Source organism: Nicotiana tabacum, chromosome 13, assembly GCF_000715075.1.
Source record: "Nicotiana tabacum cultivar K326 chromosome 13, ASM71507v2, whole genome shotgun sequence".
Taxonomy (NCBI): domain Eukaryota; kingdom Viridiplantae; phylum Streptophyta; class Magnoliopsida; order Solanales; family Solanaceae; genus Nicotiana; species Nicotiana tabacum.
Window position 1 is genome coordinate 90,288,401 of NC_134092.1, and position 14,457 is coordinate 90,302,857.

Sequence of the window (14,457 nt, forward strand, 5' to 3'; positions counted from 1 at the left end):
AGCTGTAGGTAAGGACAAGATAAGAAGGGAAAAACATTGTAAGATAAATTTCTTCCACCTCCCAAGCTTCTGATAAATTATTGCTGTATTTCCATCAAATACAACAAATACAAAGCTACTGGCAAATATTACAGACACCTAGAATTCCGTAACCAAAAAGACGGCAACTGCTACCGTCTACTGCCTATAAGTTTCCTGAATTAAAATTACAAAAACTATTGTACATTGTGGCAAAAAGAGAATTGCCATGGAGACCATCCACTGTGGCCTCCCTTGCGATCAACTACCTGCTGATGTCCCCCTTACTTAACCAATAATCATCTTCTCTGATGATGCTTGTCGCTTGCCCACTAAATTGTTCGGCTTTGGCATAATGCATTTTGATTGCAGCCACCGGATCAGAGACGCCGGTGCACTGCCCTCCCACCAGAATCCCTCCTCTACCAACAACCACACCCCTTGCCTGTTGCTGCATACTAGACACCACATCGAACCCATTTCTTCTTTGCATCTCAGAGAACACCGCATCTTGCCTCTGTTTCATTTCTATAGTAAAAGGCTGCACATCTAGACTCCTGTACACTTGATAATCTGCTGCTGCTACTCCATTGTTGCTACTTACATCTCTAGTTGGAAAGACAGGGACACCGTTCAAACTCCGCTCAGTGGCTGTCTTCACAACCCCATGCAAAGGAGGCTGTTGTTCCACTTTGCTGGAAGCTATCGCATAATTACCAAATGCAGCAGGATATTTTGCCAGCAAGATAGCAGAGTCAGGCAACGAAGAAAACCCTGTTTGTATTCTATTTCCATCCCAGAAACCAAAACTTCTTACTTGATGATTCTCAGAGCCCAGGAAGTTATTGCGCTCGAATTTGGCAGTAGCTGAATTCCCATCTAAACTGTGAGTTGCACTGGACATATTGCTACAAACTTTCAACTGCTGATTGCTACTATCACTCTGCTGCGCATTAGAACTGGTATTCGCTTGAGGGCATGGTTTACTGAGAATCTGTCCAAACAATTTCACATCACCATTCCTACAAGGTTTATCCACATTTGATGAGCTACCTCCTACTGTCTGTTCTCGGTTAGTACCATTGCACCTCTGGAAAAAGAAACCAGTTGTAGATGACGTATCTGAACGTAGATTCTTACCCACTTTCTGGATTTCTTGCAATGCAGCTGATGTACTACAGCCATCTCCACTCTCCTTCGTGGCTGACTCCCCCAATGAATAGCTGCCAAGAATCTGCCTGGAATCAACATGGGCTATCTGTGAGGTACTCGGCAAGGGCTGCTCAGCTGATTGAGTAGCATTCTCACGCTGCTGATCAACAACATTCTCAAGTTCTAGTTCTGATAAATAAACAGCATTAGAAGCTCGAGGCATTTTTTTCCTCTGAACTGAAATATTGCTTTCTGAGTAATTGACATCAGGCTTACACTCAGAATCAGATTCCAGAAGAGTCGTATTCTGAGATCCATTAAGAGGGCACAATTCACCTCCCCTAACAGCAGCAAGACGCGAATTACTCCTGGACGCGGTATCTTCCAAAAAGAAGTTTGACCTACTTACTTCAGCGCTATCTGCCTTTCTATTTTTAAAATCACGTTCAGGCACTACTTCCTTTATTTCTTCCCCTAAATGCTCGCCAGAAACTTTATTGGCACACAATATGTCAGCCGGACCATTCTCAGAGACATCTCCATCAATTTGAACACCACCTTCCTGAGAAACCGTAACCATATTTTCATCCCCTCGGCCATTTTCAGTACAAGCACCAATATGAATCTCACAATGCCTGTTAAATTCCACCCTTTGCTTATCCACATGACAATTTACCTGAACTGAATTCTTTGACACAAGTTCAGTATCTACTGAATCCAGTTCTCCAGCCCCATCTTTATCATCAAAGCTGGTCATATCAGGCTTTGAAATCCCTGCACTCACACATAAATCAGATAGCTCTTTCAACTTCAAACTTGATTTTTCATTACAAAACAGCTCAGTCTCCATAACACAAGCATCAGGATCGTTTCCACCATTAACATCCTGCCTCACCAAATTACCAGGTCCAGGAAGAATCTTATCCAGTCCGAGACACTTCCTGGCCTTGCTAAAGAATATCTTGCACTGCTCCCGGGATCTTGTTCTAACACATCTTGATACCATAACAAAATCTTTGCCATAAGCTGACACAGCCTGGATGAAGATTGATTTCTCTTCATCCGTCCAATCAGTAGGATCCATCTCGCCACAGCTCTCATCTGAACAGGTTTCATCATCAACACTCTGGGTAACCTCTGGAGTCAGGGGCAATCTGGTCAATGAACCCACTTTCTGGTGCTTCCATTCCTGGTTTCCTTCTGCGGGATCAATTGAACTTGTAATGCAGGAACTCATAGCTTCTGATGATAAGGAACCACAGATACCAGTCAAAACATCAGCAGCCACTCTTTCTCTTTCACTATGGCATACATCAAGACTGTTTGACCTCTCCAACTCATTGTGTCTGGACGTCTTGTGCTCAGTGACCATTCGAACTGAGTACTTTGACGTACACTTTTGCTGAATTTCAATACTATCCTCAACATTAGCTGCAATTGCTGATGCAGCACCTAAGATATCAAGAGAAACAGAATTAGACTCACGGTTCCATCTTTTCCCAGAAGAAGCAACAAGGTAGGTATTTGCAGAACAAACTTTTGCTTGTTTAGAATAATCTGATTTTCTCTTTGTTCTCTCAAAACAATCTGATTTGTGATTCTTGTAATAGAACTCTATGCAATCAGCAGTTGTTTTATGATCAAGAAAAGAAGCGATCTTCCTGAAGTCTTTCCCAAAGGTAGCAAGTTTGTCAATAAAAATTTCTCTCTCCTCTGACGTCCATGGATTGATCACAGACCTTTCTTTCTCAACAGCACAGGGATCTTCCACCAGACTATTTTTTGAAATAAACCTTGACATCGTCCTCTCCTGATCTAAAACTAAAGCAGGCATCCTTAACGTGTTCCTGTAGACCTTCGTCCTAAGATCTGAGAGCAGCCTGCTTGCAAAGTTCAATACTTCCGATGAGGGTACCAGGTTTGACTTTCCAACTGCATTGGCAATGGACATTTTTAAAATCAGTATTGCAAAGAAAACGAACATGAAGGCAAACAAAGCCACTGGGATATTGCTAAGCTAAAGCTAAAGAAGAAAAAGATGAAAACAGCTTCACATATTTACAGACATAGGATGCATATCTCAAGGAAGTTGTAATTTCTTTTGCGTCCAAAACAGCTTCACGCACCTCTCCCACAAGCAAGGGTAAACCTGCCATGGAAGCTGGTACAGATGGGCTCTCTCACACTGAGTGTTGTAGTTGGGATATAAAACTTGGTTCTTCGAGTTGCTAGCCTGTTGTCACTTATACGCCTGAACCAGTCAGTCATCCCCAGTCATCCCCTCGGCAATTGCTTTAAAATACTACTTATAACGTGAGAAACAAAAACTTTCATGAAGTGGAATTGTAGATATCTAAATTCCAACAAGAATTTACAATGCGCTACTTATTGAAAGCATTAGACAGCCACGCACAACCTGCAAGACATGACTAAAATATACAAGAGTATTTCAAACATCGCCCCATTTTAGTCCTCCACAAAAGCTATTGCAAACGTCTTGGGTGTGGGATACGTACCGGATATGGTCAATAAACATTGGTACTTTGACCGATGACCACAACCTAAGGAAAAATTAGAGAAAAGATTTGGCATTTTGATTTCTCAGGACAAAAGCTACTGTGGATTTCTAGATGGCTACCTACAACTTGAGAATAATACGGATTCTACATGCTACATGTACGTTCTCCACATAATGTCTCATGATTTAGGCATATTTTTATAGATCTATTTAAGATACAGCCAAATCCCCGGACCTTTATCTGGATCCGTACCCATGAATCTTAAAATTTACAAAATGTTGGATTCAACCTCTAGATCCACACCCATATCAGATACCCGCACCCGAGTCCGAGCAACTTAGCAAGAACCTACTAAACATTTTTTCTGGATCAGACCTCCAGCACGTAAAGAGACAAGAAAGCTTAAAAATAGAATTCCACATTTTAAAACTTAAAAAAAGAAAGTACCTTTCAAATCAAAGAGCAAAATTGTGGTAAAGATTGGGAAAAAAAATCGAAGTAGAAACTCTGTCTAGATTATCAAAATAGATTCTAATTCATGAGGGCCAATGCCATGAACTAGTAAAAAGAGGACCACGGAAATAGCACGAAGTCTTCCCCCCCAAACCCCAAACCCCTAGTTCGTAGGAGCTATAACATTGTCTGACTACCCTCCGGGCAACGAACAACAAATTAAGTACAATTAATTCCAAATAATAGAATAGCAGCTTAACTTTAATTCATCTAACTACTCCCTAACTCTGGACCACAATGTTGAATGTTGTACCCACACATTAAACAAAAGTATCACACTTAAAATTTATCTCAATGGATAGTGGAACCAACTTGGCAAGAAGAGTGTAAGGTTGCAGCACGGCACCAAAATATCCCCATCTTGAAACTTCTTCGACTTTGGTATAGCAGAATTTTTAAATCTATAAAAGATACCCGCCAGGAGACAGATAAAGTCATTCTAACACATATTTTCATCAAGCACAACTATAGGCATAAAATAAAAGGATTATGATGCCGAAAATGTACACTCATAGCATAGCAAATAAACTAACAGCGGGTTATTTTGACACAAAAAAAAAAAAGCAAGGGGGTTCAAGGTGCAGAAAGAAAAGATAAAGGAAATAACATACCAGTAGTCAAAAATCGTGAACGAACTGTAGAACGGTGTTTTTGATGTCCTATCTGCACAGAGCGCAGGCTAAAATCAAACTTTTTCTGAGACTTCGCACGAAACTTCCTTGCAGAAAGCATGCGCATATCTTCCTTCCAAAGGTGCTGATGTACCCTAAACTTGAGGGCAATGATCTTTTCTTTGAACTGTTTAAACTGCTTCCTCCTAGCAAATCTTTCCTTAACCGCATGATCAATTTGCAAAGAAGACACACTTGAAAAATCAAAACTGCATTTGCCAGCAGGCAGTAGGTTCTTGAATACATCAAATGCTCTGTATGCAGTGTCTTTGTTGGCAGCTAATATCAAATTATATAAAGCATCTTTTCCACAGTTCAAACTGCCATCAGAAACAGGTCGAGAACAACGGGCAGTCAGCTGGGAGCTCTCCCCGCAGGCAAGTGTATCCCTTGCCATATCCTCACTAAAACTGCACACTTTCACATCTGAACTTCTAGACTTAGCTTTGTCCTCAGTGGAACTGCACACTTTCACATTATTACTTAAAGACTTACTGTCATCTGAAATCAACATTCCACCAACATGTTTCATGGCATCAACAGGTGCCGTATCTTTCTCTGAGGGTAATTCAACAAACTTTGAAGTTGCACTGCCTGGACTATCAATGTCCTCAACTTTCACCTCAGTGTGCTCTTTTTCCTGTATATTAGTCCCTTCCTGTCCAATTACATCTTCGGGTATAACAACTTGCAATGGAGCAGGTCTAGAAGCTATATCAGTAGTGCCTCGATCTTCATGAGAGTTTGAGTTGCACTCTTTTCGTGGAGAACAGGACCCAGATGGAACAAGCTGGGTATATTCAGGTTCAGATATCATTGTCTTCAGTTCATTCTCAAGTGAATCAATCTCAACTTCAGTTTTTTCTAGCACCTTTGAAATATCGTTCTTCCAGATTAGCAACTTGTTCACTGCCGTTGATCTCATAAAACCAGAGTCCACGGAACTTGAGTCCTCGGATTGTAGCAATTCATTGATTGAAGAGTTCAAATTGGAGATTTGTGAAAGATCAAAATTCTCTAAGTTAAAAGCAAATTCCTCAGAGTGATACTGGGAGATGATACTGGGGGAGCCACATAAATTACCAACATCCTGGTCAATGTTTGTTGCCTTGACAGGTTGTTTATCCTCAAGACCTGTTATTATCATATCATGGGCAAAAACTGTGAATTAGATGCTAATTCTCTCAACCAAACACAAACAAAATGTGAATAATTTTTATCTTTTCTTAATCTCTTGTACTTAAGAAGGTTAACTAGTCTCACTATCTGGTATTCAACTGCAAAACCATAATATCATATCAACCCACTTAAAAAGAAAATACAGGGACAGAAATAAAAAAGGGCAAGCCTATGTATACAGAAGACAAGACAAAGAACATATGAATTTTCTCTAATAAATGGAGTCAGAGAAAGGAGATTCTAGGAAGGATTCTGCTACGAAACCATAATACAGATAAGAAACATAGATAATCAGATGCATGTCTTGATCCTTCAGCAAACCAACGAATGGGAGCAATAAAAGCTAAATCTTTCTTGACTACTACAAAAGCTCCACAACGAGTATCAAATCTTTCAAGACAGGGATATGCAGTAGTCCCGATGCAAAGTATATGCTCCCACACCAAACAAATGTTATAAGTTAGTGAGCCGTTACACATATTGGGTCTGCGGAGAATCCAAAAATAACAGAAAGAGTTAAAGTACCAAGCAATAGATAGTGGGATTTGTTGAATTAGGAGCATACCAAGTAAAATAACTCTACCATTTCAGTTACTAGCAAATTTGTGAAACTTGTCTTTTAATGTATTCATAAAGGTGAAGGTTGCATTACATATTATGCCTGCAAATGCAAAAGTTCGATGATTTTGAATCAAATCAGAAATCCATGACCTTCACCCTATCCAATTAAATTTTGAAAGTGGGGATATTACATTTAAATTGAACTACATAATCATTTTCCGACGTATAACTCTTCAGCATTCAAATTAAGACTGAAAATGTGTCCAAGTTGCTAGAATAAAGACATACAGATCAAAGAAAATGCCTAAGTACAGTTCCTGACAGTTCAGGTCCTTTAACACACAAACAACTACTTTGATCCCATCGTTTCCAGCGTGCTTCTTTCTTTCTTTTGGATAAGGTTAATGTATACTTTTCAGTGTTCTTTTCCCCGTCAATTATTTGTTTTTTGGCATTCTTTTTATATTTTGGCAATTTGCCACTACAGAAAGGATGGGAGTAAATCCACAGTGTGCGCCTATTTAACAGCATTACAATAAGGAATTACTTGAGAATAATACCTGGGGAAGAACTACAAGCAACTGACGAAGGTGTGGCAGGAGAGGGACAATCCAGAGAAACAGCAACCCTTGGGCTTTTATCTGCCGTGTTCAAGGGGTGAGGATGACCAGGTTCCACACTATCACCAGAGATACAAGCTCCCACCTTAGCAGCACTATCCTCGGGGACTTTCTTCTTCTCATACTTGGCCAGTCCTTCACCCCAACCCAGGCGCGGCTTCTTCCGGGAAAAAGTCTCTTCAGAAGGGGCAGCAGAAGTTACACATGCAGTTGCATCCCCGGTAGGAGATTGCAGAGCTTTTGAGTTTCCAGGCTGCAACTCAGGCTTTGTCTCGTTAGAATCGACTCCCATGCTTTTCGAGCTGCCTGAATGACTTAACGATCCCCTTGACGATAAACTTCCAGACCGAGCCCATTTCAGTGGCCTCCATTCAATTGAACCCAGCGAGTTCCCCCTCTCAAATCTTTGCCCCGTGCTTGCTGTTCCATTAGCGCTACCACTCTTATTGTGCTGGTCTCTAGAGTGAGACTGCTCCCATGTATTGTTGACATGCTCAGAATTGTGTGGGACCATAACATCCGCTGGCCGCTGATCATTTGTAGCAGTATCATGCTGTCTTACAGGACCACTGGGGGATGCAGCAGCTTCCCAAGAGAGACCACCACCTCTTCTCCAATCCCTCTGACCACCAAAAGACCTATTTTCCCTGCTACTACTCCTGCTGCCATACTTCCCACCACCATCCCCACGAGACTGCCGACAGCTCTCATCATCCACAATCTTTTCATTGGAACGAGAAGGCATGAAACCATGTCCGGATTCTTCTGGATACATGTGCCAACTACCCTGCTTACCATGACCTTCAGCAGAAAAAATTCAAACCCCCATAAAATAAGGTAACCAAAAAAGGAGGCAAAAATCAACAGATATAAACAAAATAAATAACCAGACTTTTAGAGGGCAAAAAGACGAATTTCACATGACTTCTAACTTGTGCAAAACAATACACCAACAGATAAAGCAAGAAAATCACAGATCTACACACAATTAAGGAGAAAAATCAACCCCAAAGTCAACTTTTGTGCAGTTTAGGTAACAGATCAGCCCTAGACACAAGTTCATATATACCGTAGAAACCATATTTATTCAAACCCCAAAGAACTAAATAATTATAGATCTAAAACAAAAACCATAAGACCCGCACGAATTTCTAGATCGAGAAAAGCGCTAAATTGACCCAAAGGACGACAAAATAGAAACCCTAGATTAAGGGGCAGCAGTAAAGAAAGAAGATTAAAAAACTTACCAGGAGGGGCGCCTCTAGTAGGGCGAAAATCAGCAGGAACCCAACGAGAAGAACCGTAGTGGTGGCGCGGCGGAGGCTCCCTCCAGCGGGGCCCACCCCTCAACAGTTCTGAACGATCGTGCTGCCTCCTCTCCTTGAAGAAATCCTTCCGATCCCAAGGTAATGGCTCCGACGGCATCTATTCTTTTTCTCCTCAATTGCATCACACACACAAATATCAAGCTAAAACTTCCACCAGACCTCAACAACCACCAAAATCAAACCAAACAACAAAAAATCCAAACCAAAATCGAAACAACCCCAGACAAAAATCAGGGCCAGAAAAAAGGAAATAACAGCCGTGACAAATAAAAGATCCCAAAACTGCACCAAACACCCCGCGCCACCATAAAAAAAGAAAAAGTAAACTAGGGTTAGGGTTTTCCAAAACTAAAATAAAAACAAATATTGAACAGAGAGTTTGTCGAATCTTGCTGTCTTCTTCTTCTGCTTCTTGTGGTGATTCTTCAATGGAGAATCAGAGAACCAAAAAGAGAGGGTAAGAGAAGAGAGTGTATTTGTTGATAAGGGACAAAGGAAAAAAAGAGGCAACCCCGGAGAGAGAGAAAGAGAGAATAGAGAGAAGAGAGGGAAAGAAGAAAAAAAGGATTTTTAATTTGTTTTTCTTCTCTCTTTTCTTTTTCTCCCTCTCTTTGATGAGATGAGATATAAGAGAGAGAGGGAGGGAACGTATACGGATCTCAACCCACTTATTATGCCACATTTCATTCAACTTTTGCATCCGATTCTTATTTTATTTTCCTTTTCTTTTTATTGCTATTGCTACTAGTATTTATTTTAATTGTTTAGTATCTACGTGCATTTATTATTTTCATTTATTTTTTCCTTTGTGGGTTATTTAAATAAAAATTTAGTAGAAAAGGTTGTTCTCTCTAACTTGGGAAATCGAAACTGTTGAACTGGTCGCGGTTCTGTCTACCCCCTTCCCTCGTTTTACCACCTTTTACTTTGTGCTTTATTATTTACAATTATGCCCTTAGCTCTGTGGATTATTTACAATCCTGGTTAATACCTTTTCTTTTGTTTTGGTTTCCCATACTATGTCCAACACCAGCTTGGATACCCGACTAATTCAAATACATATCGATAAGAATCGTTAAAAGAAAAATATTTTTATCCTGAATTCTTTTTTCATTCTCAAAACTATAGAATATTCGATTAAAGGTGAAAAGATCTTATCTATTTCATCATAGATTTACCTTGAGAAAATTAGGTCATTTGGTCTAAGACTAACTATGCAAGGATTAATAGCAATAAAACAATTTCAATACATATTTTACTTACTTTGTAATAAAATATTTGTTCAATATAAGGGGTTATTTTAGTTATTATTTATTTCCAAATTATTAATCATTGTATTTTTATTTTGTTTTTATCTCCCTTAGGATAATACATACACTCGTATTATAATTTAATTGAGTGTGTCATTTATGTGAGCAACAAAAATGACAAATTGAATAGCGTACAAGTAATTCTGAATTATTGTGTATATATAAAAATGGTATGCATTGCTATGCTTGATTTTATGCGAGTGCATAGTTGAATCCAATCGAGCCCCAAGCACATTCAGATTGTTCTCCTATTTTTTATTTTGGCGGAATACCTAAAAAAATCCTTAAATGGACACAAATTATTAGTTACATTCATAAACTATTCATGTTCTTAATTACCCACTTAACTTGGTTTTTTATGAGTCATTAACCCCCTTGATGTGGTAAAGAGTATGGATGCACTCTCTTTTAAGCGCGTGGGAGTGAAGAAACTTTGAAAAATCAACTTCCAAGTAGGTTTTAACTATGTATTTTTTCATGGTTCATCTTAATATACTAAGTACCCCAATTTTTATTCTTTTTAATTTCTTCCATAAATATAAGTCTATTTGTTGGATTCCAACTGCATATTTTTTCTTTTTCGGGCCAAATTTATAAAAAGATTGGTTGGAATTCCATCATTTTAGCCAAAAAAAAAAAAGTTTTAACTAAAATAATAGAGTACTAGTTGTGTATTTCCTATTTTGTTTTTAGATATAATGACTATTTATTTTAACTTTTTATTTTTATTTTTGAGTCAAATCAGTAGAAAAAAATTGGCTACAACTCTATTATTTTTTATCAAATAAAGAAGGTATAGCCAAAATAATGAATTTGCAATTGTATACTCTTTTTATTTCTTCTTTTGATGCAATGGCTATTTATTTCAACTGTATATTTATACTGGTAAAATCTGTAAAGAAAAAATACTTTCTTAGAGCTCCATATTTTATATCTAAATAAAAAATTATAGCCATAATAATGAAGTTCAAATAATATACTTTTTATATTTTTTTTAGATGCCTTGACTATTTATTTTAATTGTATATTTCTTTTTTTCGGGTTAAATTAAAAAAGAATAACTAAAACTTTATTATTTTTAGCAGAATAAAAAAATAGCCTAAATAATATAGTTCTAGCCAAGTTTTATTATAAATATTATCCGAAAAAGATTATCTAAAAAGATAACACACTTAAAAAGGTAAAAATATATTTTTTATTTTTCAAAACATGCCACATGGACAGGAAATTTAACGTGGCAGGCGAGTGCATGCCACTTTCTTGGGATGAGATCGTCGAAAGGGTAACAACTATAGGAAAGTAATTAAGACCACAAATAGTTCAAGAGTATAACTAATAATCCTTACTAAATTTACAGGGGTTTAAGCTATTTTGTCTTTTCTTTTTCTTCTTTCATTTGCGTCTATGGGTAAAAGAGCGGTTACTACTTGATTTTTTAGTAAATTGCCTTTGTTCAATTGTGACAATTCGGAGTAAAGTATATTTTCATTATTCTATATATGAACTAAGAAGTATGTGATAGTATTTGATTGGGGTAAAAAATATTTCTAACTTTTTCTATAAAATCAAATTCCTCATCTAAGTATGAGTCATAGACATTTTCTTCTTCCTATTCTTAATTATTAGGGAGGGGTTTAGGTTTTAAGAAGATGTGTGCACTATATGAAGAGATGGATTCAAAATTTAAAGTTTAACAAATACAACTTTTAGATTTTTACCACTGAACTCATCACACTTTTAAAATTATATATTAAAGATTAATATTTATTTTTTTAAAAAGTAATTTTTAACATAAATATATATTCTGAATCAAAAATATGAATATTACAATAAATTGAATCCATCAATTGTATGAATATTACAATAAATTGAATCCATTAATTATATGCTACATTAGTACATCATACGCTCGTACTAGTTTTAACGAAGTCATTTGGTATAATAATAACAAGGGAAGAATAAGAACTTTAATGCGTAGGACTTGGAAATTTTGAAAGAATAAATCAAATAAATGAATAAAAACTATAAAAACAACACGTAAATCATGGGATTAGATTCCTCATTCTCGACAAGAGAGGGTTGCTCAGATGCTCAGCACCCTTCACCTACAACTCCAGGTTTGTGGGTTAGAATCACCAAAGGAGCAACAACTCCAACAAAGGGGGATCAAAGAGAATCAACAGGGAGGGAAAAAAATAGATTCTTCATTCTCACTTACAAATTAAGGTGCGCCTAATAAATATTGTACCATATAACTCTTTGAAGTTTTTGGTGCACATATAGATATTTAAGTAGGTTAGAAAAATATAACATTATTATACATGGCTTATGGAGAGAAAATGGGTACACACAAAAACCAACTCCCTCCCCCCCCCCCCACACACACACATATCGGCCCCGGCTTAATAACGAGCGTAAAACACAACACAAACTTGATGCTCGCTAGCCAAAGATAATACAATTTGATTATCGTCTCCACAGGGTGTCACGACCCAAAATTTCTACCTTCGGGACCATGATGGCACCTAACATTTCACTTGCTAGGCAAACCAACGTTAGAATATAATTAGCCATTTTAACACAATTTTAAATTAATTAATAACAAAAAAATAAATGCAGAAATAAAGTCTGAAATAAAGTGAATAATCCATAATAAACGCGATATCTAAATACCATTCCAAAACTGGAGTAACAAGTGCACGGGCTTCTAGAATAATACAAATTAGGGTCTGAATAAAATAAAGTTGTCTGAAAGAAAACACACAACTAAAATAAAGTAGATGGGGACTTTAGAACTGTGGACGATGTGCAGTTATACCTCAAGTCTCCTCTAGGTATCTGAAATCTGAGCAAGTTTATGGTACGTCGTTGGGACCAACTCAGAAATCTGCACAAGAAGTGCAAAGTGTAGTATGAGTAGAACCGACCCCATGTACTCTGTAAGTGCCGAGCCCAACCTCGATGAAGTAGTGACAAGGCTAAGGCAGGTCGCTTGCATTAACTTGTACATAATAATAATAATAATAATAATAATAATAATAATAATAATAATAATAATAATAATAATAATAATAATAATAATAATAATAACAGGAATAGTAGTAAGACCGGTAAATAATATTAATAATTGAAGTCAATTCAGCAGTCATAATCCCTCAACTTATTTCCATTGCGGCGTGTAACCCGCTCTAACAATATAAACATAGAATAAATCTGTTGCGGCGTGCAACTCATTCCCCCTAATATAAACTTTAAATAAATTTGTTGCGGCGTGCAACCCATTCCCCCCAATATAAACTTTAAATAAATTTATTGCGGCGTGCAACCCGTTCCCCCCATATATTTTAACAACTCTTAAATGTAATAAAAATACTCCAATAAATACCACATTCAATGAGAAACTGTTAAGCATCAAGGCATACAATAATCATAATTTATTTATGAAATAAACAATGACAAGTAGCAGTTAATTGTGGAAATTAGGGAGAAAATAGGCAGTTTAATATTTAATATGCTAAATGTCAAGTAGCAATTAAGACACATAAATCAAATAAGCATGTAACAATTATTGCAGGAATTCAAGAATTAATATTTGACAAGGAATAGGAGAGAAATAACTATTATAACAATTAATTCATGTCTTAAACTAATTTAAGATATTTAAATAATTAATTTGACAAAATATAGGCACTCGTCACCTTGCCTATACATCATTACACATGAAATTCATATAGCAAATAATTCAAGGGTTATATTCCCTCAAGTCAAGGTTAACCACGACACTTACCTAGCTTTGCAACCAAATTCAAGATTCCAATAAACCTTTGTCTCACAAATTCGTATCTGAAATCCTCAAATCTACTCATAAATAATTTAATATACTCAATACAAATCGTAGGAATTAATTCCGGATGAATTTACTAATTTTCCTAATTAAAATCCGAATTCATCTAAAAAATCGACAGTGGGGCCCGCATCTCGAACCTCAAAAAAACTTACGAAATTCAAACACCCGTTCCGAGACGAGTCCAACCAAATAAAAATTACCAAATTCCGATGTCAAATGGACCTTCAAATCTTAATTTTTCGTTTTTGGAAAGTTTTACAAAAATTTCAATTTCTTCCATCTAAATCCGAGTTAAATGATGAATATAGACATGGATTCATGAAATATAATCATTATAGGATAAGTAACACTTACCCAATTCGAACCTTTGAAAAACTCCCTCAAATCGCCCAAAAACTGAGGTTTAAAAGTCTAAACGAAATGAAGAAAAATAGTAATTTTCGACCCCTTAATGTTCTGTCAATTTTCGCTTCTGCGATGAAATGTCCACATATGCGGCGTCGCTTTTGCGACTGAAAATGCGGCTTCTGCTGGAGATGATGCTCATGCTCCTCTCGACTGCTGAAGTAAATCAAGATATCATCAATGAATACAACCGCAAGAGAATCCAAATATGGCTTGAACACCCGATTCATCAAATCCATAAATGTTGTTGGGGCATTTGTCAACCCAAATGACATCACTAGGAATTCGTAATGCCCATACCGAGTCTGAAAAGTTATCTTAGGGACATCAGATG

The 14,457-nt window shown here is 37.1% G+C and overlaps 1 protein-coding gene across 1 annotated transcript; it reads right to left on the minus strand.

Annotated features, from left to right (window-relative positions):
- Positions 1-22: 22 nt before the first annotated feature.
- Positions 23-9,177, minus strand: LOC107814661 (uncharacterized). Its single transcript, XM_016640104.2, has 4 exons — positions 8,481-9,177; positions 7,174-8,034; positions 4,814-6,007; positions 23-3,102 (listed from the first exon to the last, which is right to left on the minus strand). The coding sequence occupies exons 1-4, from the start codon at positions 8,656-8,658 to the stop codon at positions 284-286; spliced, it is 5,052 nt and encodes a 1,683-aa protein (XP_016495590.2). The 5' UTR covers positions 8,659-9,177; the 3' UTR covers positions 23-283.
- Positions 9,178-14,457: the final 5,280 nt, after the last annotated feature.

Coding starts and splice junctions, on each gene's coding strand:
- LOC107814661 (XM_016640104.2), bottom strand. CDS start 8,658: ATGCCGTCGGAGCCATTACCTTGGGATCGGAAGGATTTCTTCAAGGAG. Junction 6,008..7,173: donor TGCTTGTAGTTCTTCCCCAG/GTATTATTCTCA, acceptor TGATAATAACAG/GTCTTGAGGATAAACAACCT. Junction 3,103..4,813: donor TTCACGATTTTTGACTACTG/GTATGTTATTTC, acceptor TTGCCAATGCAG/TTGGAAAGTCAAACCTGGTA.